Raw genomic sequence first — 21,528 nt, 5'->3', positions numbered from 1 at the left:
CTCGGTCTCTCTGCTTACATGGTGGCCCTCTGTGTGCGTGTTGGTGCGTATGCCTGTGTCTGTGTGTGTTTGGCAAAACTGAGTGATGATGTTTTTTACACCACAACCAAGCCCATTTGCAAACCTTTAAATCAAAAACCCTCAAGTGCCAGCACAGCATATTGCAAATTTGAATATGCAGCATAATCTTTTGTCGTCTGTTTTTTTTCTTACTCCCCTTTGTTCTTTGTATTTTGATAGTATTGATCATATTTCATGTTATTCACAGCACCAGGCAGTGATAGCAGTTGTGTGCCAGTACAGCCCCAGCATGGGGAGATGGAGGGTGTGTTAACATGGCACTTTGTTTGGAATCCAAACAGTTCTCTTCATTATCTGCACACTAGACACTGTTCTCAGAAACACTCTGGCCTGCATTCTTCCACCAATTTAGACTCCTTCCCTATTGAGTGAGCCCTTTCACAAACTGCAAACAGTGTCCCAAGTGTTTTGATGACAATTTAATGATGCATAATAACATATTAAAAAAAGCTTTTGTGCCATTTTCTGTGCCCTAATATCTCTGGATATTGATTTAGAGTTCAAATTTGACTCAGCAAAAAACACAACACAGTTATTTTATTGTTTTTCTTGACTTTGGATTGTGTTCTTTTCACAGAAAAAAAGAACAAAAACACTTGTCATAAGTACTTCTACAAACTGTCATAATATTACTTTGCTTCCCAGTAGTTTTTTGACACCTTTAGCTCAAGTGTTTTCTCATTAACAACACAAATACAGTTCTTTTTTGCATATTTGTTTGATAAAATTAAATCATGCATTTATTTGTCAGTTATTTTTAGCAGGACTCAAAGTAATGATTGTCCATGTTTGTTGTAAGACCCTGCATCTTTGCCCAGATTAATCCAAGAGCAGGCTACTTAGGGTGCTGCTGGTGAGTTTACTGAAGTACTATTATCAGATTTGTTTTTAACCAAATCTTTGTTTTTCTGCATTCTTGAACATTCGCCTAAAAATAAGCTTTAAGTTGACTCGAAAGTGTTTTGCTTGTAGCAGTATTTAAAAGTCTGCATTTACAGTATCTACCTTTGGTCATTCAGCGTGATCCTTTTTGTTTAGTGGTGGTCTAGCAAATGTCTTTTTTTAGAATAGAATGTCCTTTTTTTTGGATAGGTTCTGTTAATGACTTGGTTTCAAGAGGGCCTGGAACTGGTTTTGTGTCATTGTCCTGTATCTGTGTGAGTTAGTTCATTCAATTCATTCAAGTGCATTCAAAGTTTATTAAGTAACAACTTTGTTTGTCCTCAACCTCCTGTCAACTACAGAAGTGAAGTGTATAAATAGTGTACTTCAAACTCTCCTGATCCCTGAGGTCTAATCTGAAGTGGCTTGCCATGGACCTCTAATTGCTTTCCACCAACAATGACAGCGTTTCCCAGTTTGAAGGGCTGTTTTTTTATGGGAGAGTTGAGGTTATTTCTGTGTTTTTTGACATTCATCAGCTTGCACATGGCTTAGTGTGGTCCTAGTTCTGCAGTGCCTGCGTCCTGTGGTTTTGAGCGAGAAACATGATAACTCACCTGAATACGTATTTGTTTTGAATTGTGTAACTCGGCTTGAATACACGTCTATGTATTTTGCCGACACTTACGTGTTCCCCTTCATGTCTGAAATATGCATTCTCTGTGGTTGTTCACATACGCATTCATCTTGTCATTTAATATTCAGCGTGTTCATGCAGATCTGCTATCTGCATGAACACTGTGACTGAAATTGCTTTTTAGTTTGTGCATGTTCATGTTTGTTCCACTGAAGAGGAGCATTTGAAGAGGAGCCATCCAGCTTTAGAAGCCAGATGTCAGAGGTCGTTCCACATTAGTGCCGGCGATCAATCGCAGTCCTTGCATAACTCTCCTGCTTCTTTGTCTCTAAAGGAAGTGGATTAGAGGCCGTTTTTTGGAGTCGGGACCTGGGATGATTAGTTAGGCCTGTTTAGAATGCATGCACTCACAGATGCATACAAACATGCACTCAAAACAGACGGGCTGGACAGGAGAATAGAGGGTTTGTTTCTAAGATGCTCGTTATTTTGGTTTTAGTCAAATCATTGGAGTTGAGATGATGCCATGAACATCATGCAACTTCCTTTCCTGCCTGCAGGTCAGAGGCACTAGGACATTTTCAAAGTAATCAGGCAGCCTCGCTATTTTTTTTTTCGACAAACCACTAAGTGAATAAAACCTCCAGGTGATGTTTGGTGTTCTGCCAAATTTGATGATGAATTTGGCTGATGGTTGGAGCGCGTCAAGTTTGTTTATGTTGTCCAATTTCAATGTAATTAGGAGCATTTTGGGAACAACAGCAAACTCTCCACCTACAGTCAAGGAAAAGACAATTACAGTGAATGTGTAACAGGTGAAGGTGCTTACATTCTTTATTTATTTCACTGCATTCTGCCACTGAGAGTAAACTTTGATGATAAACCTTAAATTTAAGGTATATTTAGAATATTGTCACTGCATTACATTGCCATCACACACTGCTTTCTGGTGAAGCTGAAGCCATTATATTGTACACATTGTAGCCACCAAACTCCCTTTGACACACCAGTAATTTTCATTCAATTCAATTCAGTTTTCATCACAAAACACAAGCGCTATCTTACTCCAAGGTGAATATGTAATCATTTTCAAAATATGATGTACACTTAAATGGAAATGGATTTTCTTTAGGTGACTGAAACACTTATTTTTAGTTCACAGCGATAGGCTGCTTGGTTTAACCTGTATATTAACCTCCTGTCAGCTTCTCTGATGAAAGATGCAGCCTTTTTTAAATGTCAAATAATTTTACCCCCTTTTATCAAGCTATTTTTTTCCATTCACACCAGTGAGTAATCTTTATGGACTAGCGTAACCTAGCAGCTATGGAGCGGGAGAACCACTCATGCAATTGTACTCTGCTTTTTATAGCCTTTCAGTGTGTGAGGACGAATTCTGCTGTTTATTGCTCCATTGCCTTCAAAAAAAAAAAAATCTTGGAAAAATAAACTGATGAATGGTAGCGGCATCCTGCAAATAAGTACTACATAGTGTACAATCCTGTGTTTTCAGCAAGTATTTTCTAAAAATGTATGATGTACTTGGAAACAAATCTAGAGCTGACACAGACTATAATACCAAAAGGAGACATTTTCATTTACTTATACAATCCCTCACATCTATCCTCATCTGTTCCCTTTATTGTCAGAGAGGCTTTCTTATTAGTTGACGCACATATCTGGACAAAAGGCAAAGCTGAGATTTATTGGAAAGTTGATCTATCCAAAGATATATCTCTTTACTGTCTGAAACTGAAAGAGAGTGCCAGTTTCCTGCAGCACCCTGGAAGTGCCTCACCCTCGGCTGGAGTCCTGACAGCTCACAATAGATGAAGTAAGCAGAGCGCCTGTTGATCAAACGGCATGATTACACCATACATCACAAGCTTCCAACACAGGCCTTTATACTGCCTAAATTAACCAGTGTAATGGACAATTATGCACTCACACATAAAGAATCATATCTCTGCACTGACATTATACACACTGGGTTGTTTACGCACATTAAAACTTCAAGATTTAAAAGGTTTGTTGGACATATTGGTATAAAATACTGCTTTTTTCCCAAGATTTGAATGAAACAAATTCACTATCACTACAGTTATTTTAAAGCTATGGTCAGGAGGGGTGAGATTTTCCTTGCATGAATTCTGAAAACAGGGAAAGTGCTCTTTGCCAGTGAGAATGTCAATACACATATTTCCGAATTTTTCATAATATTTGGTGGTAATCTGCTTTTTACTCCAATATGACTTTTTGGATCTTTAAAATAGGATTCTTCCTTCAAACTTCTGTACGTACCACACGAAAGAAAAACAAAGCAAGATTTATATGGTTACTCTAAGCCTCCCTGTACTACTTTTTCACTTCTCTGCCTCTTTCTTTGTCTTTTTCCTTATGAAGTCTGGAGAATTTATTAGAGATTAACTTGTCACAAGGCTTTCTCCGCGGCTCACTTTACTATATTCATCATTCATACATATAACAGATAGCATTCCACAATTTATCAGCGTGGGCCCATGTCCTCATCAGCCTCGTGTGTGTGTGTGTGTGTGTGTGTGTGTGTGTGTGTACGTAGCATCACATGTTTGATCATATCGTTGCTTGCACAATTTCATTCCTCCGTATGTTTGTCTATGTTATGATTGGTCTACATCTTTATGGGCGGACTTCCATGTGTCTGGTGAGCTGGAACTGACACAGACGCACAAACGCACACTTTCCACCTATGATCATAATTCATTCTGAGAGACACACATACCTCGCTCTGGAAGCTTTCAGTCACAGATCATATATAGTGAACTGCACACACTTTTTAGGATGTATAGCCAACAAATTGTAACCTAAATGAGACGGAAATACATTAACTTACTGCACTTAAAGGAAAATGTATACACCTGTAGTTGAGATGCACATTTTCTGCTGCTTAAAAAAACCCACTACACACACAATGTATAAATTCATTACATAGTGACATCACCTTGGTTTGGTACAGATTTCTTTAATGCTGGCAGTAAGTGAAATTATACACAAACAGACAAAACTAAGAAAACTGCAATCACAAAATAAGAAAAATAGGCTTTTTTTGTAATTCCTGGTTTATCTGAAGAGTTAAAGTCTAGTCCATGAAGACGCTAGAAGGCATGTTGACTTCATAGACAATCTTCATACTTGCTAGCTTGTTTTTTTCATTTCCGTATTGAGGTGGAACTTTAAATCAGTAGTATTCTCTGTCTTTTCATTTGTCCTGTTGTCAGATATTCATCTTCGTTCGGTTTTCGTACTTATTTGTGCCATTTATTAAGATGCCTGCAGCTGTCCTAGGCCTAAGTAGGCCAGGCAAACACATGGACATGGACACAGACACACACATGCAAATACACACGCGTGCACAGAGCGAGAGCCAGTGAGAAGTAGGGCAGACAAGCAGGCAGTATTACCAAAGCTCTTGGCTCTAAGGAGCAAACTGTCCCAGAAGAGCATCATGTCATAACAGTCCTGATTGCACAGCATTTAGGAATGCCTGCAGAGTTAACCTCTCAGTGATGAAGGGCCACTGGTGATGTCATCGCTACCCCCCCGGGTGCCCCCCCCTCACCACCACCACACAATCACACATACACACCCTTACATTCATTCCCCTTCATTGCCATCTCTGTATGGTGTGGGGTAATTGTCCACAAATGCTCTGCGGTGGCAATTAGACATGCAAGATTTACTCTCAAGCCAGCCACTTCCAAAAACACTAGACTGTATCCCACTGAAAACCTGAGAGGCTTTCAACGCAGGACTTGACTTTGGTGCTTTGAATCATCTGTTCTTATGTTTCCCATTGACATAACTGACTTCATGTACCCATGTCCTCTCCTCCAGGTGCAGTACAGTGATGCACCGAGTGGCAAGGATTTTGTGACCTATCTGACCCTCTCCCCTGTGCAAATGACTTTCCACGGCACCGGGAGCACCCTCCAAGCCAGCCACGATCAGGTATGCATATGATGGTCTGCATAAGTAAGGACAGTGCTGTGTGTCACACCTGTTGACAGTGGACTGTTACCTACTCTAGTGGTATGATCTTAAAAAGCTGATGTTACTGAACTTCATTTGGTATTTCGAACAAATCCAAAATGTGCACATTGTTTTCCGCAAACTGCAGGAGATAAAACAGCGCTGCGAAGATAAACGTCAGCTACTAAGACTAATAATTTGCATGAAAAGTTTCACAAGCAACTGCCCTTGACAGTTCCATTTATTTGATGTGTTGTTTTTGAACTATGTTGCCAGTGAATCATGTAACGGTCAGTATGTCTCCACCTTTCATGGAAAACTTGGACTACATGGCCCAACCCTTGCCGACCATTACTGAATGTAAGGCTGGCAGAGATTAATTAGAGAATTTAGATAACCATACATTTAATATTCATAAATGTACTGACAATTTACTCAATCCGTCTCATGTTTATTGATGCTGACATCTTTGATATTTGCAAATACTCACCTGCCACAGTCTCATTCAAACTCTACTGACCCATGTTTAGTATTAGTTTACAATATTGCAATGACACAATGACACTTCTGCAACTGGTGGGAGATACTTGTTAAAGGGGTTGTAATAAAAAAAAAATCTGCATGCATTTGATACAAAAGAAAAATATATGTCTTGCTGCTAATGGTGACCTTTAATAAATGTTGTCCATAAAAGTCATCTGAGAAGACAAACTATAATGTTTCAACACCATATGTGGCTTTTAAGAGTACATTAAAACTACCAGATAGGTCACAAGAGGTAAGATATTAGTAAGGTAAGGTATGTAAGGTATTAGTGTTTCATAAAGCCAGCTACACACAAGAGTGAACTATATATATATGACTAAACAGTCTGTAACAACAAACTCTTACATAATTATTGGTTCTATAAACACTTTAGACTCCATATGATCAGAATTTAGCGGGTCAAGAAAGGGGTGCACTGTGGGTACCACAGATGCTGAGAACTACTGCAGTATGGGGCATGACTGATATCTGATCCTCTAATTAACACAGAAGCCATGGCTCAGTGGCTTTAATATTAATCTTAAGGGCATCAGAACCACAGGTGGCAATAAGCACTTATTTCAGTTCTCTTTGAATAGCCTCTATTTCATCCACAATCACCTGCCAGATCTCCGTAATTTTCAATCCATCAAAGTAGTCTTGGGATGGACTATCTTCACAGCTCGTGGCCTGTTCCTCTCTCTCCCTAGCGTTCTCACTCTTTCTCTCTCTCTCTCTCGCTTACTCTCTGTATTCAGAAGGCGGCTCTTTGTCTTGTGTTGCCCAAGCAGAAAACCAGTTGCTTACATTCTATCATCTAAACATAGGACGCCCCTTTGTTCAGCAGTCTTCAAAGCTTTAATAAAGGGTCGGTCCGTCCCTGAATGGGACAGCTGACAGGGGGCTAGTGCCGCCACCGCAAACTGAGAGCCAAGCCAATATAGGCCAGGCAGGTCTGCGTCCTTGGGACCTGTTGTTGCCAGGAGCAGTCGGGCATGACCGACTGTTAGAGAAAGCTTTTATTTTACTCTTCTCAGTACAGTGAGAAGTGTGACCACAAAGGGAGCACCTAACAATAAGGGGTCACCCTCAGTAGCCCCCAAACCCCAATACTTGTTGAACAAAGTAGGTCTGAAGGCGTCACACATTTGGTCAACTTTACTATGTATGAATACAGCAGAGATGCAAGCTGCTCTAATGATGAGGCAGTTGTTGACATGCTAATAAGGCCCTCAGTGTCACCTGTAAATCAATAGAATCACTCTCTTGTGGACGGGGAAATCTCAGGCACACTGTTTCCAATTATTTGTTCAGTGGTGTTCCACGTGTTTGCAATGCCTCATGTTGGCCTTGGTACACAGACAAACACTGTACACTTGTATCTGTGCAATTAGACATTGTAAATCTGATGAGATAGAGCAGGAGATCTCCAGGCGAAGAAATGATAAACCTTTCCTGGAGCCTCTGTGCAGGAGAGACACATCCCTCACAACGTGTGGTGATTCCATTGCGTTTCATTATGCATTTCTCTGGGAATTTCCTGCTCTGTTATCTGTGCTTATAATGAGGTTTATAGTTTGTCCGGTAGACCAGAGCACTTGATAATTATCAACAGTCAGAGGCAATCCTCTGCAGACTTTACTGCCCACGATGTATATTATAAAGGAAAAATTGATGGGATATGAGCTACAGTTAGAAATTTTTGGCAACAGAAATTACAATATTAATATTAAACACATCAATGCTTAGTGAAACCAAATTAACCAATATTTTTAATAACAAGATTTAATTGGTTATTCTTGGGATTTATTAATTATAAATAGTTTTTTTTTATCAAATACTAGCACAAAAGACTGGAGTTGGTGATGTAGAAATGAGTCAGAATTTGCAGATTATTCATAAAATTTTTCCTGTCACAGATCAGTGACTGTACATCAAAAACATTGCAGAATTGTTTATGCTATAATTGTAATCATTTTTCAAAGAAAGAACATGCATATTACATACTTCATCATATGCCTGAAACTTTGCTATTCTGGTTTAATATTCCAAGGTTTTTCCTTTCTTGTGCGTGTCCTACTGCATTAGGTCATGTGGGATTTATTTGCTCGTACTTCAGTTGGACAGTAAACATTAATGATCAAAAGCAGAGGTGTTGTAAGTTTTATTTTAACAGCACTCTGCTTTTCATCAACACGTGCAAACACACGCATGCACAGAAGCAGCTACATATAAACACAAACCAGGGTGCCATAATCCTTGTCCTTGTTCAGACATTCCTGGAGGGCCTGAATGTGGGAGAGATATACAGCTGGATGCTCTTTCTGACCTCCTGTGCCATCTACATGGTGCCATCTGCCAAACATATGTGAGCTGCTGCGTTAGCAAAATCTAGCTCTGAGCCAAAGATGTTTGTCAATATGTCCATCGACTTGCATATGAATTATTTTTTTCGCCGAGTTTAGACCATATGTTAGGGTACGTTGTAAACAGGAGTTGAGAAAAGGGTAGAGAAAACAAGTATAGTTTGCTTTTCTGACAAAGCAGAACCACTATAAAAACAGTTTAACATGTATCTTTCCTGTCTCATGTCAGCAGTTGCTAAAGTTAGCTGCAGGTTTATTGTTAGATAACTTTCTGTGATTTATTCCGTTGCCTAACACTTGGAGTCTCGCTCTTGGCTAAAATGAAAATGTTAAGGTGAGGTCAGTTTTGCTACCGAAATCAATGTGCATTTATGTACATGCAATGTCAAATTAAAGACCTCAGCTCAGCGATGTATTTAGGCATTTTTTGACTCAAATACATGCTTTTCAGACAGGCGGATTCCTGTGTTTGTTCTGCAGAGCTGAAGTAACTCTTTGGCAGTCACTCTGTGGCGGCAGTGGGACACCAGGGGGGCCGAGACACACTGAGCTGTGTGTGAGGTGTCGCTGGTCCAACATGAGCGGCCCACAATCGAAGATGACAGGGTGACTGTTGTCTGCCACCAGTCTGTGTGTGTATGTGAGGTTGCTTTGCGTGCAGTAATGTCCTCAGCTGAGCCACTCCAGTCCCTGGGGCCCTGTCTGCAGAGAGTGTCAGCTGTGGCTGCTTCGGTTTCCTGCAGCAAGAACATATTTTAGCTGATTTGATATGACATGGTGAACATAGTGCATCAGGATTAAAATCTGTTGTGGACATGCTTTCAGGTAATGAGGTTGGCTTTTGGGGATTTTGTCAGGTTTGTCAAGTCTTTTATTTTCTAAAAATGGCATTTTCTCCTTCCCCACAATTTGTTGCCTAGCTACAACGTACTGTCGGTAGTGTTTCTGTTATCTTATGCCACATTAACACACACAGGGTGATAACTGCTCAGTCATGTTGCTCAAAACTCCCTGCTGTAAATTAATTGGGTATCTGACCTTGTCCCTGGTGTGTGGATTTTTGCTTCCAGCACAGTTAGGATGTGGCAACAAAGGATAAAGAGGCAGGTCTGTAGGGGGTGATAATGAGGGCCAGTGTAGTGGAGCATATTTATTTACATGTAGCACACATTCCTGACTTCAGTCATTTGCCTAGAAATGAGTCCAGAAAGAGAGCGACACCTGGTAGGAGAGTGTGGTGGCAGTCAGAGCGTAGACGACTGATTCATGGTGTGCTGACTGCTGGGATGGTCTTCAGAGATCCCCCGCGGGGTTCAGGAGAACAGCAGGAGAGGGAACAGTAGAGGTGGTGGGTGTACAGGCCTCTTGTTTGAAGTCTCGCTTCCCGATTGTAGTGCAGACGTTACCCCAAGCTGGGCTCCTCTCGGGGGGTCCCACTGGAGTGTTACCCAACCAGGCAGGCAGCTGTCGGACAGCCTCTCCTCCCTGCTTATCTGTCTTGTCTGTCTACTCTATATGTGTCAGTGTTGTGTAACCAAACACAGCACCTGGACGCATACTAAATCACTGTTTGAAGAGAAAACAGGGAGGTGGGACACTATCTGCATTAACATGGTATCAAAGTTTTGAATGAATATGTTATAGGCATATATGTCGAAAGCTTAGAGTAACATTTGTAAAATATTAAGATGTTTGGCCTAATTTCAGATATAGCGCAGCTGAGTGTACGGAAACAGAACTTTGGCCTACAGGAGTGTCCATCTGTTGTTACTACAACCTCCGTCACAGCAGACACTCCCGGGTTCTGCAGCAGTGGAAATGCAAGTGTTAATACTGCTCATTTTATATTAAAGACTGGCTGATCACACACTTTTTGCTGTTTTTTGCAAATATTTAAAGTTTACCTACAGTATCTACCGAAGGAAACCATATTAATTTTTTGCATGGCTTATCTGTTTGGGCCCCAGTATAAAAAAAATAATAAAATGACATGCATACAGCATAGACCTTCTTATCCATTGCTCTTCTAATGTTCAACTTTGTGAAGATGTTTTAATAAAACTGTTAGGTTGAACCTTTTCATAAATGAAAAATTTGCTATATAAAATCTCACTGTGTCGTGCTTGTGTTCTGAATTGAATCTAACCATGCATCTGCATTTGAGTTGAGTTTTACTTGGCTTCTTCTGAGTCAATAATCAAAAGTATTAAGATGACCTATTTGTTTGCCAGAATGTTGCAAACATTTTTAAGGTAATTGGATCTATGAGCAGCATTAAAACATTTTTTTATCATCTGATATTAATAATGGGACTGACGAAATTCTTAGATCATGGGAGAGGCAATATTCTGATTTGTATGTGTGCAAAACAAAAAGCAACATGTTACCATTGATTTCAATAAGCACACATGATGATGGCATCTTTTGAAATGCCTTCAGCTATAGCCGAGGTAATAAATGAAAAAATTGGCAAGTGAAAAAGGGTACATCGCTGTGCCTAGAGAATGGTTATTGTGAACTTTTATATGCGTTAAAGGAACAGTCAAGACTGAGTCTGACTGAACATGAATCCACAGCCGGCAGGTAGTTATCAGCGTAATGAATGTTGTTTAAATTCTAAATCTCTTGGTTATTCTCTGGACTATTTCTGGGCCAAGCACATTAACTTCTTGGAAATCATAAGAGAAGGATTAAAGTGTTTATCTGTACAAATGGCTGGTGAATGTTTGAAGTTTACAAAGTCAGTGATTGTTATCACTTGCTGTTTTGGGACTTAGTCCTCAGTTGGGTTATTTCAGTGTAATGGATTATACAGTATGAGCAGTCATCATGTCTACATTTTACAGAAGGCACATGTTTCCCCAACTTGCCTTCTTCACTATTATTAGCTCACATCAGGCACAACCAGATGGGAGCAGTGAGATCCTCTATGTTCCGCCTCAACACCACCTTTCAAAGGAGCTATTACCTTGCTTAACTCCTTAACACCACCTTACCCAGCACTCCCACTGTCAGACCTCCCAGACCCCCGCTGCACCCCTTCTCTACCCCACCTTGTTCCCGCCCTGTAGAGCAGAACCAAGTGAAGCATCCACCGAGCGATCCATCACTCCCTCCCGTCTTCTCACAAGCCCTCCTCAGGAAACACCTTTCAGACCAGGAGATTAGAGTGTGACGGGAGAAGAGAGGAGCTGTGAAAGAATGATGGAGGAGGAGGGAGAGGGGTAAATGTTTCAGAGGAGCAGAGCGGGAGATGGGGTACATGAGAAGAGGAACTGGAGAGAAACTGATTGAGTAGGGATACGGAAGATTGATGGAGACAGGGAATGAGAAAATAGGATAGAAGTAACTGTCTTTTTTTCTCCTTTGCACGCCAGAGGAAGCACTGACCAGTGGGGAGAGAATAAACATGAACTTGCCCATTAAGGAAACTGTTGATAGCTTCAAGTGGCCCCTTAACGGACATTAGCATGTCTGTTAAGAGCTGACATGGTGTGGAACTGAACTCACAGACACACGCTACTTCAAACACTTCAGTTGATTTAGATTTACCTTAAAGCAAATAGTAACATTATATAAAATGTCTCTTTAACAGTTTAACAACCATGAGACCTGATTTAGTTAACGTTTGTTGCATGCTGTTCCCCATATCTTAATCCCCTCATCCACCTTTGAAAGTGACACTTAATCTCTAAATATACAAAAAAATAATCTGTTAAAGTTACACAAAATGGAGAAAGACAATTACTTCTGTTCTGTAAAAAAAAAAAGACGATGCTCACAGCAATAGATGACTGTCTAAAATGGGTGAACTGACCCATTAACACCATGTAAAGCAGTTGACCTTATGTTATGTTAGTATGAATTACTGCTGACATATTCTGCCTCAACAGCCGCAATGTCAAAATGGGAACACCAGCATGAGTTTTACTCATGACTTTCTCTAACATTTGAGCAGTATCTTTGTATCACAATGTATCTTCTATGGTAAGAAAACAAACATTTATTCAAGATAATTAAGCTGCTTTCTCACACAAGAAACAGTATTTATTTACCCACAAGTGCTGGCTAACCAGATGATAACAGATGATACTTTCTGTTCAGGCTTTGTGAAAACAAAACTGAAATGCCGGCATCTGTACTCCAGGCTGTTGACATGTGTTTATAAAGTATGCATTAGAAAGTAACTTGACCCTTAATAGTTGTCAGAAATTGTCAGTCAAATATATGTTAAGCATGAGTGCAATTTTAATCATAGGTAGTGTTACCATTTCTGCCAGTTCAGATTAAATTCCATAACCTGGAGTTTCTCCGAAAGCTGAATTACTGAGATATGATACACTATGTAGAGAGCTGAAAAAATTGTAGACACGTCCACAATCACTGGTAAATGTGGTTTTATTTTTAGTGTAGTGTTTGTATTTTTTGCAGATAGCTTGGTTTAATGAAGGAGAAAGTTAAAAGGAATGATGGTGGTCTTTAAATTGCCATCTGTATTTATGTGTATACAAATACAGGGTTCCCCCTCCTCGATGCTTTCATACCTGTCAGATCGGTGTGATTGCTTTAAAGTAACCAAAGGTGTTAGATTCATTATCACCTCCATGCTAAGAGGAGCAAGATGTTTTGGCAGTGGCCTTGTGGCCTCAAGACTTGTTAGGCTCAGCGTGTGATTTCCCACACACAAATTTGGCTTGGATAAAAGTCTGTAAACCAATCATACCTCTCTTCACTCATCACTCCCATGGGAGGCATGAGCAAACCAGCCAGCTAATTCGCTACCTACAGCTTTTTGTAGCGCCTAAGGCTCATTATCTTAATGTCATTTGATACAGAGTGATAGTCCGCCTTGCTGAAAAGGTCCCCAAGATAAGGGCCAGGTATTTAATCTTTTTCTCTGCTTTGCCAATCTCACATTGACAACGTGTGAGATTTGTTGCCTGTGGAGAAAACACCCTTTCTAACACCTGCGTTGTTATATCTTCAGTCTGCAAAGGTTAACATTTCAGCTAGGTTTCATAATTAGCATTATGCAAACAGTTTTACCATCTCCTATTATATTTTACTGCCCCAATACACAAACTACATGTCAGCAGATGAATGGTAAGGGAGATACTTTGGCATGCATAGCCTACACCTCAATCATATGAAAGTGAGCTGTAATGAATATTCCTGTTTATGAGCCCTTAGGAAATACTCAATTTTACACACAGTTCATGTGCCAGTACATGTAAAGCTGTCCAGTCTCACAATCACAGAATGTATATATCAAAAAATGGACCACAAGTTAGCACTAACATGTCAGTCTTGTCCTACTCTGAGTTGCACAATACATTTGACGTCTATTGTGCAACCATTGCAGCCCACCTCTCCAAGGAAACACAGTGGATTTTAAAAAGCCCTTTAACCTGATATGTGACACATGTCTTGCGGTTAAGAATTTCTAAGAATTAATCATCATAGAGTGCTCCAAGATCAAATCACGTACTGACAGTAATTGCAGGCATACATGTTTACCTCATTGGCATAAATACAACCTCAGAAACACACACACACTATGCAATGATCTGTATTGTTGGTTGTAGTTATCTTCTTTTGTTGCTTTCTTGACTTAATGAATCTCACAAGTGGTTACAGTAGAGGTTATTTGTTGTTAATGTTGTTTTTGATTTCCGCCGTACACAAATGATCACTGTAGGTCTTGCTGAAATTACAGGCTTTCACTCAGATTTCGCTAAACAAGACGAGGCTTCTCCCACCTGAAACTGAGCCCTGTTTTCTTTTTTTTTCTTTTTTTTTTTTTTTACGTTGTAACTACAACAGTCAAGCAAATGAAGTGAACCTTGGTGTCCACAGTCATGAATCAAGCCCTGAGTGACCCTTACTGTTCAGCAGCAGGTAACGATGCTTCCAGTGGTGGGAGTCAGGTCGTTAACATCCCATGTTAGGACCAGAGCTTCATGGCAGCGGTCTGACTTATGGAAATGAGCGTAGCGACTGGGGAATGTTTTTCTGTCTGTCTGAACCCCCCCTCCCTGCTCCCTCCTCAAACCACCTTCCTCTCATCTTGATGTTAACACATTCTCAGGTCTCTAACAGCAGACATTTTGAAACACTCAAAACAACAGCTACATCGGGGGTTAACACCAGTTACGACTAAGGTGTCACACACTCCTGCGGTTTAAGTAAACAGTGTGTGTGTGTGTGTGTGTGTGTGTGTGTGTGTGTGGGTGTGTGTGTGTGTGTGTGTGTGTGTGTGTGTGTGAGAGAGAGAGAGAGAGAGAGTTTTCCTTCTGGTCTCATAATAGTATCTTCATGATCTTCCAAAATCTCCTCTGTAAATAAAGTCACAAGTGACACCTTGGGTTCTGTTTCACATGCAAAACCAGCCTATCCTTTTGCATTTAAAGGAGATAAGGAAAGATTAAGAAAACCACACTGTCACTACCTAAATCTGAGAGGAAGGCATCACAATGATGGGTGAAACAGGAGATGCATAACATTTTTTAGCAGATTAACTTCTCCTGCATGTCATAGCCAGTTCTGCTTTCTCTTTTTGCATATTGAGAGTTTTCACAGATGTAAAGATTTGTAATAATTTTGCAAGAATTTTTGTTGTTTATACTGTTGTGCAGTGTTTAACATGAGTCATTGATTTGACTTATTTACTTACCCTTTCAAGAAAATAATTTCTTTAGGTTACCTCATAGTTCATAGTTTCAGTGCTCTACTCTTTGTATTTCTGACATCAAAATGTTTTGTTTTTTTTTATGTGTCAGTGTTTTTGATTAAGTGCTTTCAATGTCATTCAGATGATGTGTAACAACAAAACCTGCAGTCAGGAAAGGAGTCTATATGCAACCCGTCTGGCTTTGCTATAATGCCTAGGCTAAAGAAAACCACAGCATGCTATTATCTCAACAATCACTCAGCCTTGTACAGGACGCACACAGGGAGGGAAATTATGTTATGATTGCACTTCAAATCAAAATCTACGGCTTACGTCGTAAACTGCTGCGGCGGAAGGCATTCTTTCTGCAGTACACTCACTTATGTCCATGTGAGTACAACTTGGTCTTTCTCCAAAGTGGTATGATTTATTGTACATACTTTCAAGTGAGTGGTCTAATGCAGCATAGTTACTAAATAAACATTAGTTATAGAGGCCCCCTTTTCCTCAGGGACATCTTCTCTATTCCTAATTTCCCTCTAGTTCTTTCTAACCCAAACTCTTTCTTGCACGCTTTTTCACTTCCTGTGATTCTCTCTTCAAACCGGTATTCACATACACACATTCAAACACACACACACACACACATATCTCCCTTGTGCCCAGTGAGTAAACGTGGAACCGTGTGAGCCTTCAGGAGGACTTTGAAATGAGACATGGCTGGGACATCAGAGGACTCTGCCACTCTCAATGAAGCCTGCTTGATTTATAAGAGAGCAGGGAGAGGAGGGGTTTGTTTCCAGAGGCACTCAAGGCCACAAGGTCCTCCATTAGTACCCTGACCCCTGTTTCATGGGACCAACCACTGCATAGACGAGGGAGGAGGAGAATGGAGGGATAGATGGATGGTGGACTTAGGGGGCTTGTGTGTCAAGGGGTCTTTCTTTTTTTGCCATTAAAAAGTCTGCTATTTACATTTTCACCCAGAGAAAGCATCAGAAATCAGAAACCCTAACTTAGTCATTTGTCAGTGACCTGCAGTGTCCTGACTTCTGTGTCTGCTGCTTGTACCTGATCCCTCACTCGGGACTGCCCCTGTGCTCTATTTTACGATGGCCTGCGCAGTTTTACTGTCCGCAATCTAATTAGCTGTGTCTTAATCACGTGTTAAAGCACAGCGCCGTCCTGGTGTTTACTGTCTGTTTGCCATGTTGTAAAAATGTGTGAGCTAGCTTGTAAAAACTTATCCACAGAGCATTAAGTACTCACTCTCCTTTTGTGGATAAAATCACAGCATCACTGACAAATAATGGATTATGACTCTAGTACGATGCCACTGCAAACATCTTTGAGGATCATTTTAAAACACTTGGAATCATTGAGCAGAATATTAATTCAAATCAATCCTATTTAATTAAAATTTTTTGCCCTAGTGAATGACATTGAGAGAAAATTCATATTAAAGTGAGTTATTACATAACTTGTTTCATTTCCCTTTTGATGAAGATTGTGTCCTGCTGCTTTTACACAGCTTGTGAGGGCCACCACACCTACAAGTACGTCAGCCCATGTTTTCTCATCACGTCAGCTACTCTGTGTCTGGTCTTGGCTCACATTGGTGTTTGCAGATAGAATCCATAACATGGCTTTGTTCCCATTGTTTATGAACGCTTTCTGACAGGCCAGCCTGGCTTTAATCTACCACAGTAATGGAATTATGCTAGCATTATAAAGAAAGATGTGTTTTCAGTGTTCAATATGGTACTTTTTTTCATCTTTGGTTAGTTAGTGTGGCCCCTGGACCTATTCATCAGGAAACCAACCTAGTTGGAGGAACCTTATCCAGTAAGACTCGCCTCTTGATATAAGCATACTGGAATTTATTGTTTTGAGTAAACATGCCTTATACATAATCTGTCTCCCCATTACACACACCAAGTTACCATGGAAACATAGTGGGGTTTTCATAACACTTCAGGGACTCCCTTCAGCATGATGGGTCTCAATCAACCCCTGTCACACAGTTTGCAGCCCCATACAGAATTCCTTGGGATTAAGGTATAAGATGAAACCTCTAACTGTGTCTTACAGGCCCAGCGAGCATGCTGGGTAATGCGAAACAGTCACAGGCCTTGTGAGGATACGCAGCAAATTACAGAACACAGCAGTAGGTTTTACAGGCCTGTCCTTTGTGTGCATGAAATGTATAAAAGTCAGTGCAGAAAGGGGCTGAGGGAGCTGCAAGACGGAAGAGACAAGAGGAAGAAGGTGTAAAACGCTGTCTGAGAGCGTGTCTTGTTACCGGATGTTCTTGTCCACCAGACAATCATTCTCACATAGACACTGCTGTCTCTGACACAAATATATAAAGAGCTTGAGCAGGAGCATTGGGGATTATTGCATGCAGCTGGCAGCTGTCAAAGTGAGATACCTAGCCTCTCGCCCCTAACCCTTCGTCTTAACCCTTTTGTAAACTACATTCCTAAGTTCTTTTTTTATTTGCTCTTTACATATCTACAAACTATCTTCTTGTCAGTCATTCAGTATATACCAAAGGAGACGGTATAGTTTTGTAGCTTTTAAATAAAAACTGTTTTTGACAATCTTGTGACTTTTAGGCATAGTTTGGTAATGGTTGGCCACATATGAGAAACTCTCAAAGAAGTCAGGTTGGAACTTCTCATTTTTCCAATTTGACTTTTTTTAATTGTCTCTCTTAGGACTACACAATCAGTTTTAAATTGAAATAGGATTTTTTAATCAGGACGATTTTTAAAAAAGGGAAATCGTCAAATCGATTTCATCCCTCTCCTGCCTCCGGGCCGTGCGTCTGCGGGCTACCATAGGCTCTTCCTCCTATCTGTGATAGCGGTCTTTCACAGAAGTCTGTGTAATGACCATGGACGTTAAATCTGTTAATGAGCCCACAGTACTTACAGCAATATAAGCCGTGGCTTCATGCACGGATCCTGCAACTGAAATATAGCTGCATGGGGATCACTCATCTTACGTTGTCCTGGATCCATACTGTACTGTCTTCTTCCAATCTGGGTCCAGGTCAGCAGCCTCAGCAGAGAAGCCCAGACAGCCCTCTGCCCAGACACATCCACCAGCTCCGGGGATATAATCCCTCCAGTGTGTCCTGGGTCGGTCTCTTCCATGCACAGATCCCCCAATTTAAATAGAACCGCATGGGGATCACTCATATTACGTGGTCCACGCACAACTGATACCTGTCACTGACTTACATTGGTATCATTTCTGTGGGCCCAGATACCCCTAAAAGAAAAAAAAAAAACATAACATTTTTTTAAATAATTAAGTTAGTTCTCTTACTTGCTAAATTTTTAATTCACAAATGTAAGTTCTGTAACACAAAACCAAATATTATTTATTTTTAAAAGATGTTGAACGTCATTTAAAGCTGTTAGATAAATCTGGAAACAAAAAGGCTATAAAAACCATCAGTATTTGCTCTGATTTGGACATTGTATTGTAGTGTTTTCCCCTGGCAAATTCATTGTTTTCTTGTATACATTGTTTGTATACTCTACTTCATTCAATAAAGATTTAATGAAGAAAAAAAAAAAAAAATTCTACGGGTTCATCATGTGAGACCATCACAGATTTGAGGTAGGGAGCAGTGGCTTGCATTGTGGGCTGCTCACGAAAACGACTTCTGACTTCTGTTGTCTTTTGTAGTTTTACCCAGAAATCAAAATCAAGAATCGAGTTTTTTGAGGAAAAAATCGAGATTTTATTTTTTGCCAAAATCATGCAGCCCTAGTCTCTCTAAGTCAGTATTATTATTATTATTATTATTTTTTTTTTTTTTACCAAACTTGCTGCAATATAAGTTATCTGTCAGAGTGGTACTTTTTGCTATTTTCATTTAATTTTGAAATCAAACAGAAAAGAACAAACATTTTCTCAGTTTATTCTTAAAATTAACAAGCCTAAGCTAGCATCAGTAACAAATACCTCTTTACACTTTTGTAGAGGCTGGGGGGATGTACCCCTGTATGTTTGGTCTTGTTTGTATCTAGAAATTAAGCAGAGCCATAATTGTCCCAAGAGGCTGTGAAACTGTTTATCCTTATTATTTTTACCTCCGCCAAGGAGATTATGTTTTTGGTGGCATTGGTTTGTCTGTCTGTCTGTCTGTCTGTCCGTCCGTGTGCAAGGTAACTCAAAAAGTTATGGATGGATTTGGATGAAAATATCAGGAAATGCTGATATTGGCCCAAGGAACAAATGATGAAATTTTGGTGGTGATCCGGGGGGGGGGGGGGGGGGGGGGCGGTGACAACTGATCTACCTTGGCGGAGGTCTGCACTCTCTGAGTGCTTTTCTACTTATTATTATTATTATTATTATTATTATTATTATAGAACTTATTACTGAATCTTCTCTATGACTATGGCATCAACATGACTTTGTACTGTGCCATTGATTGTGCTCGTTCACATGAAGTTTTGCATCTTAATAAAAGTCTGGTTGACACATCATGTTACCTATTAAATGTGAAGTGGGATGTACTGGGGCAAAGACAACCAGCAAGCACAGTGGAACACAAGGGTTCAGTAACTACTCTGTGAAGTGAAGTTGCTGCTCTAATGAATTATCAAATTCAACTGTTTTTTACCAACAGTATTTTGGCTGCTCTCCCCACCCAACAATGGGGGGATAATTTAATTCCAATTTTTATAGGAGGGCTGATAATAGTCAGTATTGCTCTTCTAAAACTGATATTCTCACTAGTGATTGCTACAACCCAGTGCAGTATCTTGACTAAGTTTATTATCTATGCAAATGTTGGGAAGTGATTAAGACCTTGGACTCTACATCTGGTGTGGGCTACTCACGCTTCACTGCTATGGATAGAAAGGTCTTTTCCTTTGGGTGTATACTGCAGCTGCCAGGCAACAGCCACGTCCATTGCATTTGCATCCCCACCTAAAGGCCGCTTTTATAAAACTCTGTGTTATGACTAACCAAAGCGTGATTCCAATTGTTTGAATAAAACCCACCAGGAAATGAATGATTGTGTGTTAGATGTTTGACACGAATAGAAAAGTGGAAAGGAAGGGAACATTAGGAAGAAGAGAAGAGATAGAGAAAAGGGATGCCCCTCGGGACTGATCTGAATCTCTCCACTGATAAGGAAACGAGTGCCTGAAGGCTGGCCTTTCTTCCCACAGCTTTTCATACCTCCCCGAGGGCAATTTGAGTCCAGTTGTTCAGGATTATACAGGCTTCTCCCACTGGTATGGAAAGGTGGATCTCTGCAGGTGGAGTTGAAGTGACATAACACTGCTGTGGAGTCACAGGAACATGGAAAGAAAGCAGAAGTTACCCATACAACACAGTACACAGGGTGTTTTCTAAATCTCCTACCATGACTTTACTACTTACCAGCACAGGAAATTAATCTTTAAGCTGACATTTGATGATTTCGTCATCTTCCCCTGAATAATGAAACATCATTTTAAGTGACCTTTACAGCATAGTTTGACCAAAAATATGTTGATTATATACAGCCACTCTTAGTCTGTCAGTTTCAAAAAAAAAAAAAAAAGCATTAGTTGAGTCATTAAGTGATAATCCTTAACTTTGTGTCATAACCTTTATTTGTATGTAGACCAAGTATTTCCCTGTAAAGACTCAACCCATATATTTTTGGGTAGAATTTCATCTTGGTCAGCTGTCATGGTGATGAGTCATTCTCCTAGAGGCTGGTTTGTTTTTCTTACCTAATATCTACTTAAGCAGTAGTCCCATCACTAATGCATTCTTCATGGCCCCCTCTCATCTCATGCTCAATATAGTTGCTGATTCATCAGTATCCTTGAAAGAAGTTAGATTAATCATTATAGATAAACAGGGGTTTCCCGGTGTAGTGTCTTCCGTGTGGGCAGGTTTCTTTCTCAGTAAAAATGTGTCATGGTCTCCAAAGAAAAGAGAAAGTGTCTTGCTTCATCTGACTGGTCAAATAATGTATCATCCATTTAGTGTTCATTTATGTCTGACCTACCAATGATTCCTTAATGTTGTGCAGTGATAATGCATGCATTTGTCAGCAGCAACAAGCAACGGAGCTCACTGGGGGCTAATTATTGTTTAGTTATATAGCTGATAACAGCGGTCTTATGCAAGTGTGTCAGTCATCTACAGATGGGTGTAAAATTGTTAGTAAATGCAGTATTTCTCCACTGAAACTATAGCAGCTAAATCCCCCACAGCACATGCAACAGATCGCTAACCTTATCTCCCTGCCTGCTGGGGTTGGGTAGATATACGGTTCAGTGTTCGCTGGGTGTGTAATAGCTGAAGCAGAACAGTATTGAGGAAAAGTCTTG

General features: G+C 40.2%; 1 protein-coding gene across 1 annotated transcript in view; it reads left to right on the top strand.

Moving 5' to 3' along the window:
• The window catches only part of stau2 (staufen double-stranded RNA binding protein 2), an 88,970-nt gene that overhangs the window by 51,838 nt on the left and 15,604 nt on the right, over positions 1-21,528 (top strand). The window contains exon 13 of the mRNA XM_030123333.1: positions 5,474-5,587. Coding sequence (XP_029979193.1) covers positions 5,474-5,587 — 114 coding nt within the window. The remainder of the gene's footprint in view (positions 1-5,473; positions 5,588-21,528) is intronic.

Source organism: Sphaeramia orbicularis, chromosome 20, assembly GCF_902148855.1.
Source record: "Sphaeramia orbicularis chromosome 20, fSphaOr1.1, whole genome shotgun sequence".
NCBI classification, from domain to species: domain Eukaryota; kingdom Metazoa; phylum Chordata; class Actinopteri; order Kurtiformes; family Apogonidae; genus Sphaeramia; species Sphaeramia orbicularis.
Note: the sequence above shows the minus strand (reverse complement) of the source record. Positions and strands in the feature narration are given on the sequence as shown.